General features: G+C 50.2%; 1 protein-coding gene across 2 annotated transcripts; it reads left to right on the top strand.

The window, feature by feature from the left end:
* Positions 1-3682: 3682 nt before the first annotated feature.
* LOC135575718 (cilia- and flagella-associated protein 52-like) lies at positions 3683-22720 on the top strand. 2 transcript variants are annotated; one of them, XM_065034415.1, is made up of 14 exons: positions 3688-3942; positions 4562-4761; positions 6293-6429; positions 6952-7080; positions 7982-8081; positions 8537-8653; positions 15419-15519; positions 16468-16638; positions 18198-18346; positions 19013-19158; positions 20333-20484; positions 21108-21210; positions 21373-21484; positions 22152-22720. In XM_065034415.1, exons 1-14 carry the CDS (start codon positions 3876-3878, stop codon positions 22325-22327), a joined length of 1860 nt encoding a protein of 619 aa, XP_064890487.1. In that variant the 5' UTR covers positions 3688-3875; the 3' UTR covers positions 22328-22720. The 2 variants fall into 2 exon arrangements, with proteins under 2 accessions (XP_064890488.1, XP_064890487.1); XM_065034416.1 differs by lacking the exon at positions 20333-20484 and having other exon boundaries at positions 3683-3942.
* The last annotated feature ends 1300 nt before the right edge of the window (positions 22721-24020 follow it).

Here is a 24020-nt window from a genome sequence, read left to right as displayed (position 1 = left end):
GGGATTGTTTTTGCCCAGGGACCTGGCAGCACCTGGTGGGTGATGCTTAAGGATGGAGAAGTTCGGTGTGTACCCCAAGGGGATTTGAGTTTAGGTGAAAATATTCAATACTGAACTGCAGGATGTGAATTGCCATACTAACAGTATTTAATAAGTGTCTTCCAGATCAAGACAGTGATGATGAAACCAGAGCTAGCTTCTTCGAGTGGCGCCTGACAACTTCTTCGAAGTTGATGTCTTTAAGCCACAAACAGTGGTCATGAGATGCACTTGTACCATTTTTCCTGCCCTGGGAGACTGTCATGACAAAATGAACTTAATGAACTTTTCAAAGGAAGTCGGGGGGAAGAGGGGGTTAACAATACATCTGCCAGGGTTTTATTGTCACCCCGCAATCTTAACCCTCGACAATTTGCCACAAAGGGCTGATGTGAGACTGTGAGCAGTGAATACACACGAGCTTTGACCAACGCCCCGAGTGCCTGGGCCAGCCCAACGGGAGACGTGCCGGTTGAAAACCCAAACAGGAAGGTGCAGGTGCAGCTCGGCCAGCCAAGGCAACCCTCGCAGGACGGTCACTGATGTACAGACATCATTCTGGCTGCGGGAGGAAAATGTCTCCCATGTCCAAATAGACTGTCCACTTGTGGTTTTCTCTTTCATATATTCCGCTGCTTGAGCTATTCCGAGCAGGAGCTGTCGCTGCCTCAGTGCCAGCTGCCAGCGACTGCAGGATGAGGGCAGGAGCAGGCGATGGCAGGAAGACCTGCAAAGGTTAGCCAGGTACGACAAGGAGGTGAGGCACAGCCCTCTGTCCCCCCATGCCCGGCCTTCACCCACAGAGCTCAAATGAAAGAACACCATCGAATTACTCTTTCCCTTCAACGGAAAAGCTCTGCTAGGGTGTCCGCTGTATTTCTTTCTTACCGTGATCACAGAATCACAGAAGGGTTTGGCTTGAAGGGACCTTCCCAGCTCATCCAGTCCAGCCCCTGCCATGAGCAGGGACATCTTCACCCAGCTCACATTGCTCAGAGCCCCTCATGGAGGTTTCTGCATAAATGGATTTGATCCCACTATATTCATTCTTATAGTTTCACCATTCGAGTGTGGGAACTGAACACAAGAACTAAGAAAATCCATCCGTCTGAACGCCACACGGGGCGACTGCTCAGAGCCCCGTCCAGCCTGGCCTGGGATGTCTCCATCTTCCACCTCTCTGGGCCCGTGTTCATGTCCTGGACTTTCAGTCCAGCTGCAGGTTTCCCGCAGGGGTCCCTCTCCCTTCCCAAGAGGCTGTTTCTCAGCACCCCGAGATGTGCAGGATGCACCAGATGCCTGGAAACACAAAGCCCTTCGTTAGCAACCCAGCCTGACCTCCTGTCAGCAGCCTGCAGAGGATTTCCTTGGAAATGCCAAGCTGGCCCAGCCTAACATGTTAAAATACCAGAGGCCGGGGCTGTACCGCGCAGGCTGTGCATGTCTGTGATGTGGTGGCAGAGCCTGCGAGTCCCTTTGCAGCTGTACAGGTGCCTGAAAGGAGGGTGGAGGGTGTTGGTCTCTTCTCCAGAGCAGCAAGTGACAGGATGAGAGGAAACGGCCTCAAGTTGCACCAGGGGAAGTTTAGATTGGATCTTGGGAACAATTTGTTCCCCAAAGGGCTGTGGGGCATTGGAACAGGCTGCCCATGGCAGTGCTGGAGTCACCATCCCTGGAGGGTTGGACAGAGAGAGATGAGGTTCTCAGGACATGGGGCAGTGCCGGGGTGGGTTATGGTTGGACTCGATGGTCTTGAGGGTCTTTTCCAACCAAAATGATCCTGTGTGGTTCTGTGCACACGTGGTCCTGCGTTACTGGCCGTCAGAGCTGCATGTTGCACTGGACATCGGTGCATCTGCTGCCCGTGATCTGAGGAGCCTTTGCTGTTGCTGGAAGGGACGCTGCTGTCCTTTATTTTCACACTTCATTCCATTGCTGAATCACAGACTCACAGAATGTCAGGGGTTGGAAGGGACCTGGAAAGCTCATCCAGTGCAATCCCCCCATGGAGCAGGAACACCCAGATGAGGTTACACAGGAAGGTGTCCAGGCGGGTTGGAATGTCTGCAGAGAAGGAGACTCCACAACCCCCCTGGGCAGCCTGGGCCAGGATCTGCCACCCTCACCCCAAACAAGTTTCTTCTCAGATTTAAGTGGAACCTCCTGTGTTCCAGTTTGCACCCATTATCCCTTGTCCTATCACTGGTTGTCACCGAGAAGAGCCTGGCTCCATCCTCCTGACACTCCCCCTTTCCATATTGATCCCCAGGAATGAGTCCCCCCTCAGTGTCCTCTTGTCCAGCTCCAGAGCCCCAGCTCCCTCAGCCTTTCCTCACACGGGAGATGCTCCACTCCCTCCAGCATCTTGGTGGCTGCGCTGGACTCTCTCCAGCAGTTCCCTGTCCTGCAGGAACTGAGAAGCCACAACTGGACACAATATTCCAGGTGTGGTCTCCCCAGGGCAGAGCAGAGGGGCAGGAGAACCTCTCTGACCTACTGACCACCCCCTTCTAACCCACCCCAGGTACCATTGGCTTCCTGGCCACAAGGGCCCAGTGCTGGCTCATGGTCACCCTGCTGTCCCCAGGACCCCCAGCTCCCTTTCCCCTACACTGCTCTCCAACAGTTCGTTTCCCAACTTATACTGGAACCTGGGGTTGTTCCTGCCCAGGTGTAAGACTCTACACTTCCCTTGTTATATTTCATTAAATTTTTCCCCGTCCAGCTCTCCCCGTCCAGGGTTGCAATTCTGCTTGTTATTCTGTTCCTGCCACATGAGATCCTGAACTCCACCATCTCATGGTCGCTGCAGCCAAGGCAGCCCTCAACCTTTACCGCTTCAACCAGACCCTTCTTGTCAGCGAGGATGAGGTCCAGCAGTGCTCCTCTTCTAGTCGGCTCCTGCACCCTTTGCATCACAAAGTTCTCGTCGAGGCACTGGAGGAACCTCCTGGACTGTGGCTGCCGGCCCAGTCGTCCTTCCAGCAAACATCGGGGAAGTTAAAATCCCCAGCACAACCAGGGCCTGTGACTGTGAGGCTGCTCTCAGCTGTCTGCAGAGGCCTCATCGACTTCCTCACCCTGATCTGGTGGCCTGTAAGAGTCACCCACACCAGTGTCCCCCTTGCCAGCCTGCCCCTTAACTTTCGCCCATAGACGCTCAGCTCGCTCCCCATCCGTGCCTGGACAATACTCAATACGCTGTAGCTGCTCTCTCACATGAAGAGCAACTCCACCAGCACGCCTGGCTGGGCTGTCTTTCCTGAGGAGGACACAGCCGTCCATGAGCACCGTCCCGTCGTGTGAGCTGTCCCACCGTGTCTCTGTAACTGCCGCCAGGTCATGATCTCCTGCCCGAACACACGTTTCTGCCTCCTCCTGCTTGCTCCCCACGCTGTGCCTTGGTGTGCAGGCACTTCAGAGAGCGAGCTGCGCACACCGATTTCACCCAGGGGGACGGGCGGCCTCCCGGTCTTCATCAACTCTGGGGTGCAGCCCCACAGGTGCCAGCCCAGCTACCACCCCCCCGCTTCGCATCCAGTGCGGAACTCGTGGAGAATGAAACACAATCCTGAGACCGCGCAGGGGAAGCGGAGGGGACGCGTGAGGGGACGTGCAGAGATCGCTCACCCGTGTCCCGCCCGCCCCGGGCTGCAGCGGGACCCACGCGCGCGGCCGCTACGCGCGTTCCCGCCTCGGCCGCGCGGACACGCGCGGGGACCGGCCGCCTGGCGCCGGGGGGCGCCCGCCGCCCAACAGCGCCCCCTGGCGGCCGGGGCGCGCAGGGCCGGGGCGCAGGCGCCGTTGCGCTGGAGGCGCGTCCGGGCCCGGTGGCGATGGCGGCGGCCAAGGGGGACGGGGCGGTGGGGGAGCTGGAGCTGCAGGCGGCCATCGGCTTCAACGGTACCGCGGGCCGGGCGGGGGGCACCGTGGGGCCGGCGTGGGGCACCGTGGGGTGAGCAGGGGGGTCCTGGGCGCTCCCGCCGCCCTCGCCCCCTCCCCGTGCCCGGCGCCGCAGGGGCAGCGCTGCCAGGGACCGGTGCCAAGTGAAGAACAGGAAAAGTTTGACTGAATTGCGGGGTTTTCTGTTTGTTTTCCAATTCCGCAGCTTCCCAGAACGAGAATAATTTGCACATGAAACCAGCTCAGGTTGCACAGACACTGTTGTGAGCACCGGGGATGGGGCTGGGCGCCAAGGGGAATGTGCGGCCTTGCCGCTCTGTTGAGGAGGTCATGGCAACCAGGGCTGGATGCCGTGTCCTCAGAGCCCTCTGTGCTGGAGCGCTGGGGCCTCTGCGCCCTGTGAATCCACAGAGCTGCAGGACCACAGCGTGGTCCAAACCTTGTCAGGGTGACCGTGCTGCTCGACACGGGGTTGTTCTGCTGAACAGCTCTGGGGAGAACTGGAAGGTTCTTTTCCTTCCCCCCCCTCGCCTTGTGAGGTAAACCGTGGGGAGCCAGTGGTTTCTGCAGCCCCTGAACTGTTGGCAGCCAGCGGATCTTTCACCCGTTTCTCTTGCAGGACATGTTCCCTGTGGCCTCATCTGCCACCCCGACAGGGAGCACATCCTGTACCCCCTGGGCTGTACGGTGGTGATTCAGCACCTGGACACTAAGAAACAGAGTTTCTTGCATGGCCACACCGATAACGTGTCCTGCGTTGCCGTGTCCAGGGATGGGATGTACGTCGCTTCAGGACAAGTCACCTGCATTGGATTCAAGGTGGGTAATGCTCTGATTTTGTGAAAAATGCAGTTGCGATTCGTGCTAAGATGTTTAATGTTTACAGATATAACTAAATGAGGCACAGGCTGTGAACCTGGAAAAAGGCGGTTAAGTTCTATGTAAAAAGTTATGAAACTTGCTTATGATGTTATATTGACAGAGGGAACTAACATTTTAAGGGTTAACTAAACTTATAATGGGTGCCTACTAACGAACTAACACTTTAAGGCTTAGTCACACAATAAATGCTTAGTTTAGAGCTTTATGTTAAGAAGAACAGAACCCCATCGAATGCCAAGATGAGAAGTTTTACTGCACTTAGCTGTAAACTTGAGGAGACAAGATAACGAAGATTTACAGCAAAAGGGGGCGCCAGTCTGGTTTCGTTCAACTTGGCAGCTTGGGTCCAGTCAATTCAACATAATGAGCCAGAGGTAAAAAGTTCACTGTGATGAAGCTGAAGGAGCTTCATCCAAAGACCCCCAAAGACCCCTCCTCAAATTCACCAAGTGGCACTGCACAGGCGCAACAGGGGAGCGTCTATGGAAATGGTTCTCTGAGACTCATTTTAATCAGAAGCGGGGAAAGGTTATGAATATGTACAGGCGTTCCTGGGCTCATTATGAATATGTAACACCTTACTGTATTTCAGCACACTTCTTATTGTTTAAAGGTGTGCGTGTTGGGCGGAGCGAATCCCCCGCGCGCCCAGCGCTGTTTTGCTTTTGCTCTAATGAACACGTGTTTAAGGAATACAAGGAATTGGATTAAATGTTGCTTATCCATAGAAAAAACGTAAGTTATTTATGTCAGATTTTAACCGCTTAGTATTGACCGGAGAAATTGGAGTTGGCTTGCCAGTGGTGGGAACACCCTTCATTTATTTTTTCTTTTGTTGGAAAACAAATATCTGCAATGGGAAGATGTTGAAGGGAATGGGAAATTGTAGTTACTCCATTGCTGGATGTGCCTTTATGTTTTTGTAAAACATTAAGCAGTCTCCCTAGGACTGAGGGATTTTTAGTTCCAGTCCTTTTTATCCAAAGTGTTGTGGGCGTGTGGCAGCCTAAATCTCATTAGGCATTAATTAATTAATAAATGCTGTTCTATTTCAAGTGAGACCTGAGTTCCAGAGCTGCTTAGGACTGTCAAAAGCCCTTGACAGGTACCTACCTGCATTTTTAGACCTCTGAAGTTCGTTTTATTTTTGCCTATTTGAAAGACCCCAAGACACTTGGAAGGGATCAGGTTTTAGTGCTTTCAGTATTTTAAAATCCAAGTCAAATACTCAGTGTCTCAGGGTAAATTTAGGTGCTGAAATGAAGCAGAGCCACTCAAGTGCTCAGCTGGAATAATGCTTCTTACAGCACCCAGTCTGAAGCCTCTTTGTGTCAGGGGTGCCCAGGGCTGCAGAGAAGCTTGGGCTGGGCTCCTTCGAACAACTTTCCTGCCAGAGAACGTTGTTCTCCCTGATCCTGCGAGTTACATCTCATGCTCTGCCATCCCCCCCTTCTGCTTTGCCCCGCAGGCAGACGTCATCCTCTGGGATTTCCCAAAGCAGGAGTTACTTGCTCGGCTCTCGCTGCACGAGGGCAAAGTCGAGGGACTCTCGTTCTCGCCCAGAGGCATTTATCTTGTGTCCCTGGGAGGCCAGGACGACGGCAGGTAAGGATTTCTGCTTCTTGGCACAAGATTTTTGACAAGAATCAGATTCTATGGGCGGCCTGAGACGTTTTTCCAGGGAGGGTGGTGAGAGCCTGTCCCGGGTTGGCCAGAGAGGTGGTGGCTGAAGCATCCCTGGAGACATCCCAGGCCAGGCTGGACGGGGCTCTGAGCACCCTGAGCTGGTGAAGATGTCCCTGCTCATGGCAGGGGGGCACTGGGGAGCTGGGAAGGTCCCTCCAACCCAAGCTGTTCTGTGATTCTGTATGATTTGAGTCGTGCTCCGCAGAAGGGATCTGATAAATCCACGTAGCCTTGCTTCAGGAGCAGGGGATGTAAACTGCAATTCCACACTTTGGTGACAAGTTTTTTCTTGGGTAGAATCTCTACAAAGTTACTTCTGTTGTGTGTCCTGGTAGGAACAGGCTGCAGGACAATAGGCTTTGTCTTGCTTTTGTTTTTTAGTAATTGACTTCCAAGCAGTGTCAAAAAGCGAAGCTGTTTCAAGGCTTTCTTCTCCTGCAGGGTGATGGTGTGGGACGTCAGTAAGAGAGAGGCTGTGTGCGGGAGCCCGGCCTCGCCGCGCAGCGCCGGCAATGCCAACGTCGTCATGTGCTCCAGCTGCAGGGACGAGATGTTTGTCACTGCTGGAAAGTAAGGGTTTGTTGAGAGGAACGAGCAGAGCGAGAGAACCCCTGGCCCTATTTCCTTTGACAAAGAGTCTTTATTTAACTACAAGGAAACTTAAGCAACTGTGTGCTTGTGTTGTTTCTTTTCACTCTGAATGGACTCATGAATATCCGTCAGGTTGTAGCTTTAAGGCATTTCTGCTTGTTCTCCATGTAACAATATGTTTTCAGAGCAGCACACAGGGGCCCACGTGTGTCACTTCTGCTCCTGATAGCAGGATTTTGTACTCAGCGTTACCCGTGCAGTGTTTAAAATATTTAGTTGCCAGTGTTTACACAAGAAAAGCAGTCAATGAGTGCCCCTGAACAATGGCTAATTAATGTCGAAACAATGATGTCTTGCCGGTCGTTGGATGATCTCCTGTCCTCACCAGATGTGATGTACAGTTGGTCACTGGCTTGTAACAAAAGTTGTACAAAATGTCGCGTTTTGCAAGGATGTGCGGCAGCGCCCATATATCCAGGCTGACGTTTAAACGCGTTGAGGGCCTGCACCTCCCTGTGCATCAGGGACGGCTTTGGATGCTCTTGGCTGCACTCGCACTTATGAGCGCTCGTCTTTGCAATTTTAGCACTTTGTTAAATGTAAGGGTGACTCTGCTTAAAGACATTACATCGTCTCTGACATCGTCAATTAAATTGCACTAGAAAAGAGTTGAGAGTGTCCTCACATATGTATTTGCTGAAGATTTTTGATTTACCCGGAAAAAGTTTCCATAAGAGACTTCTCTGATATTGTTCTTTTTCTCCGTATTAAAAGATCAGAATAATGGAGCCTTGTGAAGGTTTTTTACTTCTTGTAGTACTGAAAAAACTTGGAGGTTTCTGCATCTGTGGATTTGATCCCACTCTATTTGTTCTTATAGTTTCACCATTCGAGTGTGGGAACTCGACACAGCAACTAAAAAAATCCATCCATCTGAATGCTACGCGGGGCAACTGAGAAGAATCACCGTGTGTGTTCAGGTACGTTTCAGCCAAGATGACTTTGCTAAACTAAGAAACTCTGTACAGACTAGAGAAAAACCACGAGTTTCTCTAATAATGCTGGAAATGTTGGTCCCAAGCGCGTGACGGCAGTGAAGTTCCTCAGCATTGGCCATGGCAGTTGATCTCCCACGGCCTCTGGGAAAGAGTGTTCTGGATGCTCCTCAAGAGAAGCAGCACGTGTTACGGTCACGGGCTCCGGCACCCGGATTTTTATGCTTCAAAATATGATCTAGATTTGGTTAGAAAGTGTCTGGCGTTCAGCAGTGTTCTGGATCTGTGCGTGTGATGGAACAGAAACATTGGCTGGGTTCCCCCAGGTGAACTCTTGGCAATGCACTGAACTAAAGCTGTTGGTGCAGCCCAGTGTCAGGCGTGGGACACGGGTCTCAGTATCCAGACCGTGATCTCTTTTTCTTTATGCTTTCTTATAGATGACAGATGATGATGGTGATTTTTATCTTGGCACGACGAGTGGAGATGTCCTGAAAGTGAACACAAGCAGCAAGGTGCTGACTGCCTGTGGGCCCCAGAAGAAGAAGTTGAGCATGGTGAGTAGCAGCTCTGTGACTCCAATTCTGTCCTTGTCCTGCTCTTTGTTAGTGACTGAAGGTAGAGCAACCTGCGGGAGAACCATCACAAAGCGGATTCTCAGACTAACGCTTTTCCTGCGCTGTCAGTTCCTTGTGTCTCGGTCTTGATGCTGAAGGCTGAGCCCATTGTCCCGCCTTCGTTGAGCTTCATTTGGCTCAGAATTTGGGTTTTACTTGAATCTCGTGTGTCATCCCACAAACTCTGTACAATTAATCTGGTAAACGTCATAGAAAGTGAAAAGTAGTAATAAAAATGGAGTAGTTCCTGACTTTTTTGCTTCTTTTAAGAAGATACGAGCTGGAGTGAGACAGAGGACGTTCCTGGGAAGGCTGGTGGAAGCGCTTGTTTGAGAGGCTTTCCCGCACTTACTGCTGTAAGGTCCCATAGTCAGATCTCACAAATGTGTTAAATTGTCTGGACTGAACTTTTCTTTTTGTGTTTGTTCCCCATCCCATTCCCCCACTTCCCTTCGTCTTTTTGCTGTTCTGATTCTGCCACTGATGAGGCAGAGATCTTACTGAAAAAGGCAGTATAAATAATGTAATTCAAGAGTTTATTGTAACGCGTATGCACAATTTGGACAAAACAAGGTTGCACAGGGTACATTGATTCTATTGCTTTTTAACTTCTGAGTTCTTGACTTCATAACCCCAAGGGTTTTTTAACTTAGCTTTTTTTTGTCTCTGATTGGGACTCGTGGGTCTGAGCATCCTCAAACAGGAGTTATCTCCTGAATAAGGAGCTTCTGACCGGTGGTCGTACAAGAATTCTGCATGCAGGCAGCTGTAATGATAAAACAATCGGCACCAGCTAGAACACTTGTTGTTGATTTCTCCTTATTTGGTGCTATAAAAGGCTTCTTGTAGCGTCTCGGTCTGTCCCTTGCCTAAGCTGGGATGTGTTTTGCGACTGCGTCAGCAGCACGCCCAGCAGCGAGCAGCAGGGGCAGCGCTGCCGCGGGAGGGCCGGCTGTGCTGGTGGGGATGCCGCGGGGCCGCTGTCCTGCGGGGCAGCAGATCTGCTCTGAGAGCAGCACAAGCCCACAGGGGCTGTAAGAGCAGTTCAGCAGTCAGCCCCAAAGAAAACTCTCCTCTGGGCTTGTTTCCCTCAACCTCCTGAACTTTGCTTGGACAGGTGCATCCAAACCATGTACGTGCCCGTTCCAGATGAAATATTTATTGCGTTACAAATGCAGGCCCATGTCTCCGGGATAACTTGGACCCACTGAATCCTTTGAAATACAGTTCAATGTTTATCTGTTCCAGAAGGGTGGAGAAGTTATTACTTGTTTTTCCCACTTACATTGTAGGAATGCAAATAGTTTTTTTCTGTGTCCCTCTTAAAGGACAGGAATGGATGTGTTTTGTTTTCCTGCTGGCAATGGTAAGTTCGCTGCAGGTGTGTCCCCGTGTGGGGACACCCGCACTGGCCGCGGTTGAGCCCCTTGTCCGGCTGCCCCCCTGCAGGGCTTTGCGTCCACGCAGGACCCGTGGCTGCTCTGTGCTGTCTCTTAGGCCAAGGTCTTGGTGACTGTCACCTCCCCTTCCAATGCCTGCGTGCTTTGAGTCCTTCTCCATCTCGCAGCACGTGCACCTCGCCCAGAGCCCCTGGTTGAAGCCGCCCGAGGGCCTGAACTCCCGTGTCCTCAGGGCTGAGGGAAAGGTGCCAAATGCACTTGAAACAAAACTTCACCAAAAATACACTTCTGAGAGCACTGCTAAAGAAGCCGTCAGGCAGGGTCACGAGCAGGATGCTGTGCCGTTTGGGGGTCCAAAAGAAAAAGCCGAGGCTCAAAGCCAGAGCACAGTCCAGTCCGTACTGTGAGGGGTTTTATCGTAAGGCAGATCCATAGGAACAGCATTTTGTGGCAGAGACCTTTGGAGCATCATGAGCTTCAGCTGGCATGGCTTCTGAGAGTGAAAAGCTGGGGGAAAACAGGCCCCTTGACTGTGCAAGAGGCTGACAAGGTGTTGAGGAGAAGGGAAGATCCAGAAGTGGGTCTCGTCACAGCCGCCTGCCAGCCTTGTGGACGAGCCCTGAGCTGGTAGGCGCTAATCTGGCTTCAGCTTGGGTTTATTAGTGTAATGTGGTGGCAGCTTCTTAGTATGTGGCACTGGTCGTTGGGGGAGCCGGGAGAGAAAAGGAGACATTCACATTGGATGGAAATAGCGAGGAGTCCTCCCAGTCGCCTCCTTTCCCCTCCCGCTTCAAACAGGCGTTCCTGTTCACAGGCTTTTCGGTCAGACGCGCTCAGCCCCGTCACCCCTTCTCCTCTTGCTCTCTCCCTCGCTCTTCCCAATGCGCTTCCCTTGTGCCCGAGGAGGGGAATTCACCAGGGCAAACCCGTGTTGCTGCCGTCACTGGGAAGGCGCTGGGACGTTTTTCTCTGCAGTTACTGTCAGTGCCTCGGCCACAGATCCCCTCTCATACTTTCCAGCTCTCTTTCCCAGCTCCGTGCTGTGATTCCCTTTCCGCCCACCCCCTGCAGATCTCTGCACACAAATCATGCCTTGTCACTAGACTGTCAACAAGTGCTCGCTGGACACACGTAGGATCTCGTGTTTTATGGCAGCAATTTCCAGTTGTAGCCTCACCTCCAGTGCCGAAAGAGGTATTTTGCAGATGTTTTTTCAAGTCAAAACCACAGCGTTTATCAAAACAAAACTATTTGCATCCTTGTTTCCACACAATTTAGTCCATCCCGTTGCTAACCAAGACATCTTGTGTGTCTTTCTTGAAAATGTACCTTGCATTAGCACTTGTACCAAAACTTCTCCCCTCTGGAGCCACGCATTGCAATGCTGTCTGTGTTTGAGAACAAACCTCTGCAAACCATGTTCACCAGTTGCATCGGGGAATTACGATCCGGTGGCAAAGCGTGAAACTGCAAACCTGGAGTCCACAGCCACCCCACGCCGAGCACATCTGTAAAGGGTTTAGATACTGCGGGGTGAGGAGGCGATTCTATTGAAAACAAGGTGGGGCACCCTTAAAGGAACTTTGCCTTTAGATACATAAGAACGTGTTTATTGTATAGACAGGATCTGAAGATTTCTTGGTTTCTGTTTTGAAGAGGAGTGGCAAAATAGTTTGTTATGATGAAGCAACTTGTTTTCCATCTATCTGGTATGAAGTTTAAGTGCCTGTCTCTAAGGTGTATAAAGACTGGAATAAACAGCAGCATTCATTTTGCTCCCTGCCGCGGGCCTGAGGAGCTGTAAGGCACCCGTTGGAATGTGAAGAGGGATGTACAATTGCAAACGCATTTTCAGAAGTAGTTGGAGTGATTTGCATTGTAAAAAGAAATAAATATTGACAGGAGATGCGCTGGAAGAGTTCACAGAGCGCTCAGGAACTTTGCAAGAGATCTGAGTGGGACAAAGAGCAGGAATCCCTGCAGGAAGGGACCGGGCAGGCTGCAGTTCTGATGGTGCTTTTATTTACTTTTATGTACTTGAAAGCGCTGGTTTCTTTGGGTGAGCAGTCAATAATGAATGGTGATGTTTTTAACCTCCTACGTTAGACTCTGCATTTCACCTACAAGAGCACTGGCAGGGTATGAAATAGAGCATTCATCGCAGCATTAACGTGGACTACTTGACTCTATGAATAACAAGTGCAGCTTTTAAAGCTTATAAAGCTGTTTACTGATGGTAATGCAAAGAACAGGCTGGACAAAAGCACAGTTGTCAAATTAAGGTTGAAGTGGAACTCCCATGATTTTGAGAGCCTGGCAATGAATCCTGGCCGTTCTAAGGTTTTGGGTGTTTGGGGTTCTTTCTGTCTTAATAACACCTGCTTCCCTCTCCAATGGAAGAACTGCAGAGAACAGCTTGGAACAATCAGAGCAGTGTTGGCAGCGCCGCCAAAGCTTTAATTCATTAGCAAGGAGCTGTAATCAGATAAACTCCGTAGTCATAGGTTGCATTTGTAATGCTGCCACCTGCCATAACGCTGAACCCAAAGGGCGTCTGAGGTGGAAGATTTTAGGGGCAAAACCGCAGACCAGGAGCTCAGCAGCCAGGTGATGGGCCCGTGATAACAGGGGACTCGCCAAACGCTGCCAGCGCCTCGGAGGAAGTTTCCAGAAGCATTGCTCAGAAACCGCTCTGCTTGTGGATCGTCTTTCTAATGCAAAAGAATCCCTTTGTTCTTGTGCGTTTGCTGAGAACATTTGCACGAAACCCGGCGCCGCTGCCGCTGTGAGAATGTGGCAGAAGATCCTCTCCGCAGGTCGTGTTTGTCACCCATCAGGAGACTGCGGACATGCTGCTGCTGGAGCCGGCGAACGGGGAGCTCAGTGCTGGTGAATCACAGAGCGGGAGAGCATGTGTCAGGTTCTTTTCTGCAGCCCATGGTTATTTGATCCTCAAGTTAAATCGTCTTTAAGCCGATGCGTAGGTAGGTGTGAGGCTGCCTGCATTGCCAGCGCTGGAATGCACAGTAACGCTTCTGGTGATTTGGGGTTTTTTCCTTTAAAACGTATAAGCAAGCCTTTAAAAACAACCGATTGCTTCTATTTGCGTGGATAATGGAAGCAAAGTAATTTTCCCAGATTCATCAGACCTCGCCTGTGGCTTTTTCCGTGTCCTTTCTGGGTCTAAACAGCTCAGATGTCCATTTTCTTTTCTCTTCTTTCTTCACTTCTTCTCTCTCCTTCCTTAGACCTTCAGTCCTTTCCGCGAACAAAACCAACACTTTGTGGCTTTGGTTTTTCTAAACCCTCTGAAGGTGTTAAATGCTGAACATTTCCCGGGCTTAGGCCGGATTAATGCTTGAGAAGCACAGGAAGGCTGGGGGTGCTGCTTAGATGTCAGACTTTGAATCCTAAAGCAGCGACATCTGTGTGTGTTCCCCAGTCACAAGTCAAGCCCACGACAGGGGTTTCTTCCTGGGGAATAAATACAGAATTACTCTGAGTCGCCTCTTGGTCGCTCTTTGAGAATTGACTTCTTGGTGCTTTCACAACACTAAATGCTGGAGCTGGGCATTGTTTTTCCCCGAAGAGCCACCACCAAACAGAAATTGTTGTTTTCCCATAATGGCTCGGGCTTAAAGGAGAAACAATCTGAACGTTGCGAACCTGCTGGTGGGATCCCAAGGGCTGGCAATGGTGCTTATGAACCTGGGAGCGGCAAATGCTGCTGGAGTCTGGACTGTGACTTACGGTGTCAGTCCAACAGCTCCTGCCCGTCCCTGCGGGTCTGTCTGGGCGGAACAGCCGCCGGCCACAGGTTCTGCAGGCGCCTCTGGGACGGGAACTTCGTTTTCAGTTCCAGTTTGGTGGCACAAAGCTCCTTTATCTCATGGTTTTGTCCTTTCCATTTCACTCATGCAGAAGTTCCCCCAAGCTCGTAGGGATATTTTCCCAAGTTAGAATATCAGGAGAGTCCAGCGTAGGGCAACAAAGATGATGAAGGGAGTGGAACATCTCCCTTATGAAGAAAGGCTGAGGGAGCTGGGTCTCTCTAGTTTGGAGAAGAGGAGGCTAAGGGGGGACCTTATTAATCTCTATAAATATATAAAAGGTGAGTACCGTGAGGATAGAGCCAGGCTCTTCTCAGTGGCAAACAATGACAGGACAAGGGGTAATGGGACCAAGCTGGAACACAAGAGGTTCCACTTAAATTTGAGAAGAAACTTCTTCTCAGTGAGGGTGCCAGAGCACTGAACAGGCTGCCCAGGGAGGTTGTGGAGTCTCCTTCTCTGCAGACATTCAAAACCCGCCTGGACGTGTTCCTGTGCGACCTCACCTGGGCATTCCTGCTCCAGCAGGGGGATTGGACTGGATGATCTTCTGAGGTCCCTTCCAATCCCAAACATACTGTGATACTGTGATACTGTGATTTAACCCCACAGAAGTCATTTCACTCCTCTGGCAGCCTATCTTGGAGTCTCTTGGTGATTTTCAAGAATTAATCTGTTGTACATGGAACAGTAATATTACTTCACAGGTGACAGACCTGAAGCAGATCTGACTCTTCTTACACTTGTATTTTGTGGAAGGCTGAGGACTGTTTTCATTTGTTTGGGTGTTTTTTGTTGATTTTGTTGTCATGCATTTTTTTCCTGTAGCCTGGTACTTTATCCACCGAACAGCATTTCTCCTTTTCCAGTGGCTGGCCTCCCGTTGATCTGCTCTGCTCAGTAACAGCAGAAACCCGGGATGACCATGGGCTGACTCATTTCCAAAGCTTTCCTGTGACAAACGTATTTGATTACTAATAGGTGGGAGATGGGATTGCATCTTTCAGACAGAGAGAGAGGCCTGAGACGCAGAGGATCATCCTAAAAAGAGCTGTAGGAAAGACCATTTAAGCTGAGTTGTGTCCTCTGTTGTTTTCGTGGCTGTTGGATGAAGGACACGCGGAGGGAAAAGCGCGAGTGCCGCTCCACGATGTGGGTATCGCTTGCTGCGATGAGGTCAGGCTCTGTACGTGGTCCCAGCTGCTCTGAAGAATCCAAGATAATGCTGTTTGCTCGCTCCTCGTACTGTATTAGTTCATATAGACCTGCAATTAATAACTCTTTTCTCCCTTCTCCCTCTAGAGAGCCACTCTTTAGCCCAGGTCAGTGACAAAATGCTGACAAAGCCATATTGGAGTGAGATAAGCCCCGCCGTCGGGAGCCCGGTAGAGACTCCGTTGTGCTGTTCAGCGTGGCTGCAGCAGCAAGGAGCCTCTGCTCCCATCCGATTGCGTTTTCATCCTGTTTTCTCCTAGGGAGTCACAGCTTTGCTTTTGCCGAAGACAGGAGGTTTAATAGTCGGCACCGGAGAAGGGACTGTAGCTCTCTGTGCAGGCTCAGACTTCCAAGTAAAGAAGTGAGTTTGTAGATGGAAGAATCAGGAGGGGAGAGGTGACAATTCCTCCAAAAGGGTCACGGTATAAGAACCAATCATTTCTATGGAAAGGCATAATCCAAGTCAGTCTCAGTTTTTCAGTCCTGCAGACACAATACACGGTCTGGTTCCAGCGTCACGAGGTTGGAGCAAACTGAAAATTACTGCGTGCGTTTGCAGGGAAGTGCCCTCTGATCCTTCCTTGTAAATGACTGTTGTTTCCTTTGGAGCAGTAGGAGTCAGATCCTAAACTGATGCAAAGCCAGACAGATTTGTTGAAGTCAATAGAATGATGCTTATTTACGCCGGGTGAGAAAGAGTAGTAGTTGCCATCTCCAAAAGGGTTTGTTGGGGGTCATGGGATTGTAAAGCGGGGCTCTGCTAATTTTATAGGCACGTGTCTGGAAGTGCTGGAGTTTTGCAAGGCTTTTTTCTGCATACCAGATAGAAAGCTGCAGGCGTCATTTCCCCATACGTGATTTGAAAATTGGGCTCACACCTACTCATTTGGCATTGCTTGAATATCCCCTTCAAGTGTACAGTTCTGCAAGCTTAGCTTTGTACGACTGAAACTATTCCCAGAAGGTCTAAACTGTCTGGAAACATCCTTGAAAGTGGGATATTGAAGTGCACTTGAGCAAGAATATCAACAAAGCTGTTGTTACCTTAGGCCCTGGTGCAGGAAATCAAGTCTCCAAAGTGCTGCCTGTGCCAGCCCTGGCAGAGCAGCAGGTGGGACGGGCAAGATCATGGGAAGTAGTAAACGTGGCTGGGAATGGAATGTTAGTCCTGCCCATGCTCTTGCATCTTGATATCACAGCCTAGTGCGGAGCTTTTTGGGGAAACAGCAAAAGTCGAATTCTCGAGAAGCTGGAAAATGAAAGTTCCTCGAGGTCAATGTCGGGCCAAACCTTTGCTTTCTTTGCACAGGAGAATGCGAGTTGAAGGTGCTGTCACTTCCCTGACGTGTAGAGGTCGGGACGACCAGTTCTTTATAGGGACAAATAAATGCCAGATGTACCGCAGTGCCTACGCTACATTTAAAGAGGAGCTGGTCGCCGTCTGTCACACCGAAGCCGTCAACGACGTTGTTTTTCCTGAGTGAGTATAACGGGCTGGGCTGTATTTGGCTGGTGCAGAAGCTTGAGGAGCTGCTGCTGAGGTCAGGGTGCCTGTGTGCGCAGCTTTTACCACAGGAACCCAGAGCCTGGTACCATCTGTTGGGATGATTGATACGGGCGATGCTGTCACCTGCCCAAAAAACGCCGGGGTGACGGTGAGCAGCTGCCTCAAAGCAGAAGGCAGCAGTTCAGTTGGAGCACTGGAAAAATCACTGATCTGCGGAAAGGATGATAAGTAAAAAGACCTGAATTATTGATGTTTGGGCACCGGCAGGGATGGCAGCCTCCCCCTTTTGTCCCAGGGTCGCTCTGCATTTGTCTTGTGAACGCACAGCAAATGTTCCCTTCCTGGGTAGTAGCATCGTGACTCTTTATTTTGTTTTTTTAAACCCACAATGGATCGTCTCTCCAGATGGAAAATGGGATTTTGATCCAAATGAACATTTTTGGCGTATTTTTATTGCTTCGCTTCTCGGCCCAGCACAAAGGGTCAGATGTCACCGAGGTGCAGTGAGTGCAGGGAGCAGGAAGCGCTCCTCCCCGCCTGCCGCCAGCCTCAAACCCACATCTTCTCATTTAATGAGAAAATCAGGTGGAGCTTTAGGGTGATGTGCTGCTGATACCGCTGATTGACACGCCTGTGTCACAGCCATTAGTGCTGACTGTAAGGACTACAGGACTACATCCTTGCGTAGATGTTTGAACTTCTTATCTGTTGCCTGCTCTTGAACAAAGCCTATTGCTGATGGGGAAATACGGGCTTAATTTCCCTGTTCTGGCTTATTTCAGAATCCTTCACTTGCTGATGTTATCCTGGTTGATAAAGCACCCGTGCAAGCTGGGCTTGAAAGAGGCCACACTTTTGTTGTGCCGGTTTTCTCTGTCCTGGTTCATCTTTCTGGGCACTGATGGTGCTGTTGAACAAAAGCTCGCGGTACCTTTCTAGATGTCACTTTCTGTTGCATCCCTAGGACGAGTGGCTTAGAGCTTATTTCAAAGCACTGTGTCCCATGGCTTTTGAAATGCTGCAGGTCTTGTTTCATTCCAACATTTATAACAAGTATATTAGGAACAGACTTTGCCATCATTTCTATTGCCTTCAGCGCTGTTGAATGGGAATCATCCAGTAAGCAAGATAAAAAATGACATCTTTACAATGTGAGGCTGCTGTTAGTGGCTGATGTTAAACCTGGGCAGTCAGCACTTTTACACCCACTTTTGTGTCTATTCTATATAACGCATGAATTAGAGACTGAATATGGGAAATAAATGTCTCAACTTCAGCAGAAAGAATTATTTTAGTTTCCCTTTAACTGTTCCTTAAAATGAATCTTTGAAGAGAACCCAAACCAGGGGAATTTCATGTGAGAAAGGTGATCCTCCAAAAAAGGCCTTTGTCTTAGCCGTGGGGATCCCTGTGGGGCAGATCCCAGCTGCAGGTTAGCAAAGCCGAGCTTTGGAGGACGATTTGAGCTGTGACAGAGCAAGGAGCGTTTCTGTGTGCCCCTCCTCGTTACCTCTCCTCTCTGAACTCTCCAGGGGACATTCGGACTTGTTCGTTACCTGCTCCACAAACGACATTCGAGTGTGGTACACGCCGGAACGTCTGGAGCGGCTGCGAATCACCGTCCCCAACGTCACCTGCCACGCGGTCGAGGTGACGAGGGACGGCATGGTCATCATTTCAGGTAATGGTCAGCCCAGAGCCGTGGTTGCTCAACTTAATAAACATCAGTATGTTAAAATGAAGAGAAGATTAAATTGGGAAAGCGTTTAAATGGAGTTCATGGCGACACCCAAAGGCCTCTTTGCATGCAGCTGGTCCGATGGACTTTGCTGGCAGCCCCGCTGTCCTGGTGCTGCAGTTGCGGTGAGGGTAGAAGGCAAGGGCTGGAGACCTTGCTTTGGATCAGTGAATTCCGGCAATCCAGAATGCGGTTCAGTCTTATTTAAATTACCTAATTCTAAAATATCAACCTTGTTGTGTGCAGCAGCTTCACCTGTGATGTATGTAGAGCACATTTGCATAAAGCCGCCGTCCATCGCCATGTGCAAGTTGCTGACACAGGGACTCCTGCAGTCCTAGAGCAGCCGTGCAGCCTCCCCATGGTTACCAAACCACTTTGTCCACAGCCAGAATCCAAAAGCAATTACATTTCAACAGTGTGTTTGGGACCGTAGCTCTGTGGGCTCATCTGCAGTACAGTGGTTTTCACGGGTATGCTGGTGATCTAACAGCGTGGGCCTTATGTGGGAGCTTATTTATAAAAAGGGGTTGGTTTGGAAAGGAAAGAGCGACAACAGTGTGAGGAAAGTCTGTGCGCCCGGGCAGTCTGTTTCTTTCTGTTCATCAGCTTGGAATGACGGGAAAATCCGCGCCTTCGTGCCCGCTACGGGAGAGCCCATGTACGAGATCAACAACGCCCATAACCTGGGAGTGACGGCAATTGCTGCGACCAGCGACTGCAAACAGATCATTAGCGGAGGAGGTGACGGGCAGGTAATTTGTGCTTAAAAACCTGGAGCAGCTTCGTGCGCTCCAGGGCCTGCGAATTGCCTGGAAGTGCTCAGTCAGAACGGGAGCTGTTCTGAGCTGCCGCTTGAGCCAAGGACTGAGTTCAAAGATATCAGCTTTTGAGATGTGCTGTTGTTCTCAGAGGGCATCATGTAAAACAATGCCCCGATTTCTTCTGGCATGGCAGTTTTGGAAATCCTTCTAATGCAGAATATGCTCTTAATCCTTTTTGTTCATTTGTCTCTCCCCTCTATTTGGCTGATATGTGCAGCTGAGACAGAATTACAACTAAAGGTTGGTTAAGCAGAAAGGAGAACCACAGGGGCGCACTTGCAGTACTCGTTCGGAACACAAAAAAGCTGCTCTGCGATGCTAATGGTTCTGTCAGAATCAGTCCTCAGGAAGCTGTGACTTCAGGGTTGCTGAAGGGATCGGGATGCTCTGAGCTTTGAGCAAGTGGCAACTGGACATCCAGATCCCTTCGGGAACTCGGCATCAGCCTCGAAAGCGTGGAAGGTCAGCTCTTCTCTGCCTTTGATGCCCGTGTCTAAATGTCTAAATTTTCACTGGGATTTGGCCTTAGTGGAATGTCGAGGTGAACAGACATTGCAATGTTTGGCACTAGTGGGACAGGACGTGCAAGGTGTGAAGGATCAAGGCCTCAAAGCAGAAAGATTTTTGCTGTTACCAGCACAGGGAAAAGAGGTGCTTTCAGGCACGTGTTTCACATCAAAGCTTTAAAGAGCTGGTTTGTATTTCCTTCCTGGCGTTCTCTGTAGGACAAATAGCGGGTAGCTCCTTTCTATTCCATTGCAGCAGCTTTGTGCTTTGATCTTGAAAGCACCACTGGCAATAGATCGTGGCCTGGGTGGTTTTTCCTGATCAAGAGCTGTGTAAAATGAAGCATGGGAGAGCGGGCACTTGGCAAAACCAAGGCCTGGGGTTGATGGCCACGAATTCCTGAAGCAAGTGGATTACACTGTGGAGAACTCAGTTGAGCTTCACAGGTCAGCTGCACCAATAACCCACAGGCCAACGGAGATGGTTGGGACTGAGCTGCTGTACGTGTTGGCAGAGAAAGGCAAAGTTCAGGAAAGCTCCTCCTGAGCTCCGGCAGGACCAGCTGGTACCAGAGCAGATGTGTGTTGCTGATTTTCAGGTGAGGATCTGGAATATTGGTGAGAAAACCCAGAAGCTGAGGGAAGTTCTGAAGGAGCACAGAGGTGCCGTGTCCTGCATCAAGATTAATAAGAACGACAAAGAGGGTGTCACAGCCAGCCTGGATGGAACGTGCGTCATCTGGGATCTTGTGTAAGGCGACAGATTAGTATTGCCAAGGCACTTGGAGTGCTGGTAATATCTGTAGGGTCACTGTGCCCGGTTTGGGACACCACATAGCGAGGAGGAGGGGAAAAAGAGCATTAAGAGATAAAAACTTCTAGAAAGAACAATGAGGTCAGGGAATGTAGAACCTCCAATTCGAGAAACTTTTCAGAAAAGCTCAGACAAACCTTTGTCTGCGGTTGTTTTCCTGTGCGGGATCCTGCTTGGCCACGGTGGAGCAGGTGAGTTCCCAAGTTTCCCACTAGCTCTGTTTTCCAGAACTTTGTGACTCGTGTCGAGCTCTTGCGGATCTGCAGACTTTCTGCACTGGGGTAAGGCCGAGGACACCTTGGCATAGGGAACAGCACCTGGAAAGCATTCTGGGTTTAAACATTTCATTTCGTACGACAGCAGATCAAGAGTCCTATAGGGCAGCTGTGATGGAAACAGAACTGATAGCCTAACGGGCTTCATGGAACCCTGAACTCAGAGCAGTGCCTGAGAATATCCAAGGAGAGAGATCTGATGTACAGCACAGGCAGAGACATTCCAGGCAGGCAAAGTTTGGGTTTTGACGCTGTTGCTCTGTCTCATTTTGGGGTGTTTTGCAGGCGTTACGTGAGAAAACAAATGATCCTAGACAACACATTGTTCAAATGTGTGTGTTACCATCCCGGAGAGTACCAGATAATCACCAGTGGAACAGACAGAAAGGTGAGCAAAGCTGCAGGAACTCTGCAGTGCACAACACACGGTCTGGCGCTGGTTCTGGGGTGAAACTCCTGTCCCTGCACAGCAGGTTGTGTCCCAGGGCGGTGCTGAAACCCGTGTGCTGCTCACGGCCAGCTGAGCGCCCCGCTCTGCTCTGCTCTCTAGATTGTGTACTGGGAAGTGCTCGATGGCTCCGCAATCAGAGAAGTGCAAGGCTCTCTGTCGAGCTCCATCAACGGGATGGACATCACATCGGACGGGGCGTCCTTTGTCACAGGTGAGTGCGTGGTTGGAGCTGGAGAAAGGAGGTCATATTAAGACCAGGAAAAGCAAGGCAGTGAACCAAGGATCTCAGTACAGTGCGAAAAAGCTGAAAAAAGGGGTCAGCTAAAGGGGAAAAGAACATGAATCACCGAAGAAAAATACTGTGGTTCAGGCTGTAGTTCAGACTGGGAAGACGCTGCTGTAGCTCACTGGGATCTGCTGGTGAAGGTCCGGAGCCCTTCACTGGACACTGACCCCAGCAGAACAGAAGCAGTTTTTGCCATAATGCCCAAGAAAACATATCCTGCTCTTCCTAGGAACACCGAAGCGTTCCCCTGCCTGGGAGCGGGGAACAAATAGCAGCAGAACTCGGTGTATCACAGTATCACAGTATCAATGTTAGGGATTGGAAGGGACCTCAAAAGATCATCCAGTCCAATCCACCTGCTGGATCAGGAACGCCCAGGTGAGGTCGCACAGGAACACGTCCAGGCGGGTTTTGAATGTCTCCAGAGAAGGAGACTCCACACCCCCCTGGGCAGCCTGGGCCAGGCTCTGTCACCCTTACTGAGAAGAAGTTTTTTCTCAAATTTAAGGGGAACCTCTTGTGTTCCAGCTTGATCCCATTACCCCTTGTCCTGTCATTGTAATCGTTTGTTCTTCCTCTGTGCCTGACGCAGGTGGTGACGACCATCTGGTGAAGCTGTGGGACTATAAGGAGGGCACGGTGACTCACATGGGAGTGGGCCACAGCGGCAACATCACCCGCCTCAAGATCTGCCCCGCGAACAAGTACATCGTGAGCGTGAGCGCGGACGGTGCCGTCCTCATCTGGAAATACCCCAGCTCGGGCTGACAGCCGGTGCCAGAGCTGCTGGGCTGCTGCTTCCCCGGCCGGCCCTGGAAATGCTCTTTTCTTACTGCTCAGTTTGTTGTAAATCGTTTGTTCTCTTAGAGTAAACAGTATATTTCTACTCCCTGGTATGCATTTACCAGGTCCTTAGATGCCCTTTCTAGCTCAATTTTTTTCAGGGGAGCTAAGAATTTGCTGTTTGTTTTGGATTCATCACTTCCGAAAATCACCTTGGCAGTTGTAACAGTTTGCGTTGTTACTGCCGCCTTTCCTGCCCGTCTCAGCATCATCTGCCTTGTACGTCTACTCATTTGTGGGCTCTCTCTTGCTTTCACATGGTCTCTCTCTTCTCTGCACTCTTCTGTCTCTTATTTAACGAGTAACTTGTTGTTTAAATTCAGTCTGCTGTGTTCATTTTAATTTGTCTGGTCCTAATGAAGGAAAAAGCTCTCAGCTCCAACTCAGGCGTTTAATGGGGAAGCTCTTGTGAGTCCAACTTTTAACTCAGTGTTCTCAGAGGAATACAGGGACGTCAGGGCTGCTTCAGTTGCGGTGTCCAATTTACAGCTCTCTTGGGGAGCTTGGTTTTCACGAGTGAGAGTCCACTCGTTTCTGAACATGCCTGGATGTTTCCAGCCAGACACACTCGAACTCCTGGTCATTGGCCTCATTTTTCAAACAGGCTCCAGATTGGCATGAAATACATATTCTGTCTGAGAATGAGCACCCAGTATTGTATCTGCTGTTCAAACAAACCGCTCTGCAGATACTGTTTGTTCCAAGATCAGTGTAGGCAGCCGGCCTGTGAAGTGATGCGAGTGCAGTAAATATTGCTTTTGCGGGCATTGAAGGGCTGTGGGAATTCGGTCACAAATTCAAATGGTAGCAAATGTGGCATTCCTTAGTGTGAGGGCTCATAGACATTTTAGTGAACTAAGATGGTGATTTAAAGGCAGCGTCAGCTAGACAGGGCCGTACTGTCTTGATAGTATCAGCTGTTCTGGTAGGCAACAGGGGATGGCAATTTAAAGGTGTGATTGGATTTTATTCCTTATATGCCACTAAAAATATTTACTGCTCGTAGCACAGTAGGGGTGGATCCTTTTGGATCGGCTCGAACAGTATCTGTGCACATACGCTGTCCACCAAGCACTAAGCAAGTCACATTCCTTCTGACTGAAAGATCTTTGCTGTTATTAACGGAGTCTGGAGCAAAGGAATCAAGTCATTCTGTTCTCTGTCTCTGCCGTCCAGACTCGATGCTGTGGGCGCTGAGCGCTCGGGCAGGTTTCACAAGCTCTGCAGCAGCGCTGGCTGTGGTTTGGAAGGCAGGAGCAAACCCTGGAATGTGGGACAGACACAACGTTTGTGCTTGTGCAGGGGGGAAAGCAGCAGAGGAGCCTGTGAGAGCTGAGCAGCCCTGCAGAGCCGTGTCAGCACCAGCTCCGGGCTGGAGATGCTGATCCCCCGTGCCAGCAAAGCGTTCGCTCGCTGCAAAAGTAATGGCGGTTTTGCACCATGAACTTCATTCTAACTAGGCTCAAATACGTCTTTATTAATCAGTATAGGAACCATTACAATCAACACATTTTTGCCAACAAGAAATAAGTTTGTTTATTGCGTTAGCATAAAAATTTGTGCTTCGGCATTTGACAGAGTCTTGGAAAGCATTCCATCCCCACCAGATCCCACCAGA

This window comes from Columba livia, chromosome 18, assembly GCF_036013475.1.
Source record: "Columba livia isolate bColLiv1 breed racing homer chromosome 18, bColLiv1.pat.W.v2, whole genome shotgun sequence".
Lineage (NCBI taxonomy): Eukaryota > Metazoa > Chordata > Aves > Columbiformes > Columbidae > Columba > Columba livia.
This window is presented reverse-complemented; position numbering and strand designations above follow the sequence as displayed.

Coding starts and splice junctions, on each gene's coding strand:
- LOC135575718 (XM_065034415.1), top strand. CDS start 3,876: ATGGCGGCGGCCAAGGGGGACGGGGCGGTGGGGGAGCTGGAGCTGCAG. Junction 16,639..18,197: donor AACGACGTTGTTTTTCCTGA/GTGAGTATAACG, acceptor TGAACTCTCCAG/GGGACATTCGGACTTGTTCG. Junction 19,159..20,332: donor GCGGAGGAGGTGACGGGCAG/GTAATTTGTGCT, acceptor GCTGATTTTCAG/GTGAGGATCTGGAATATTGG.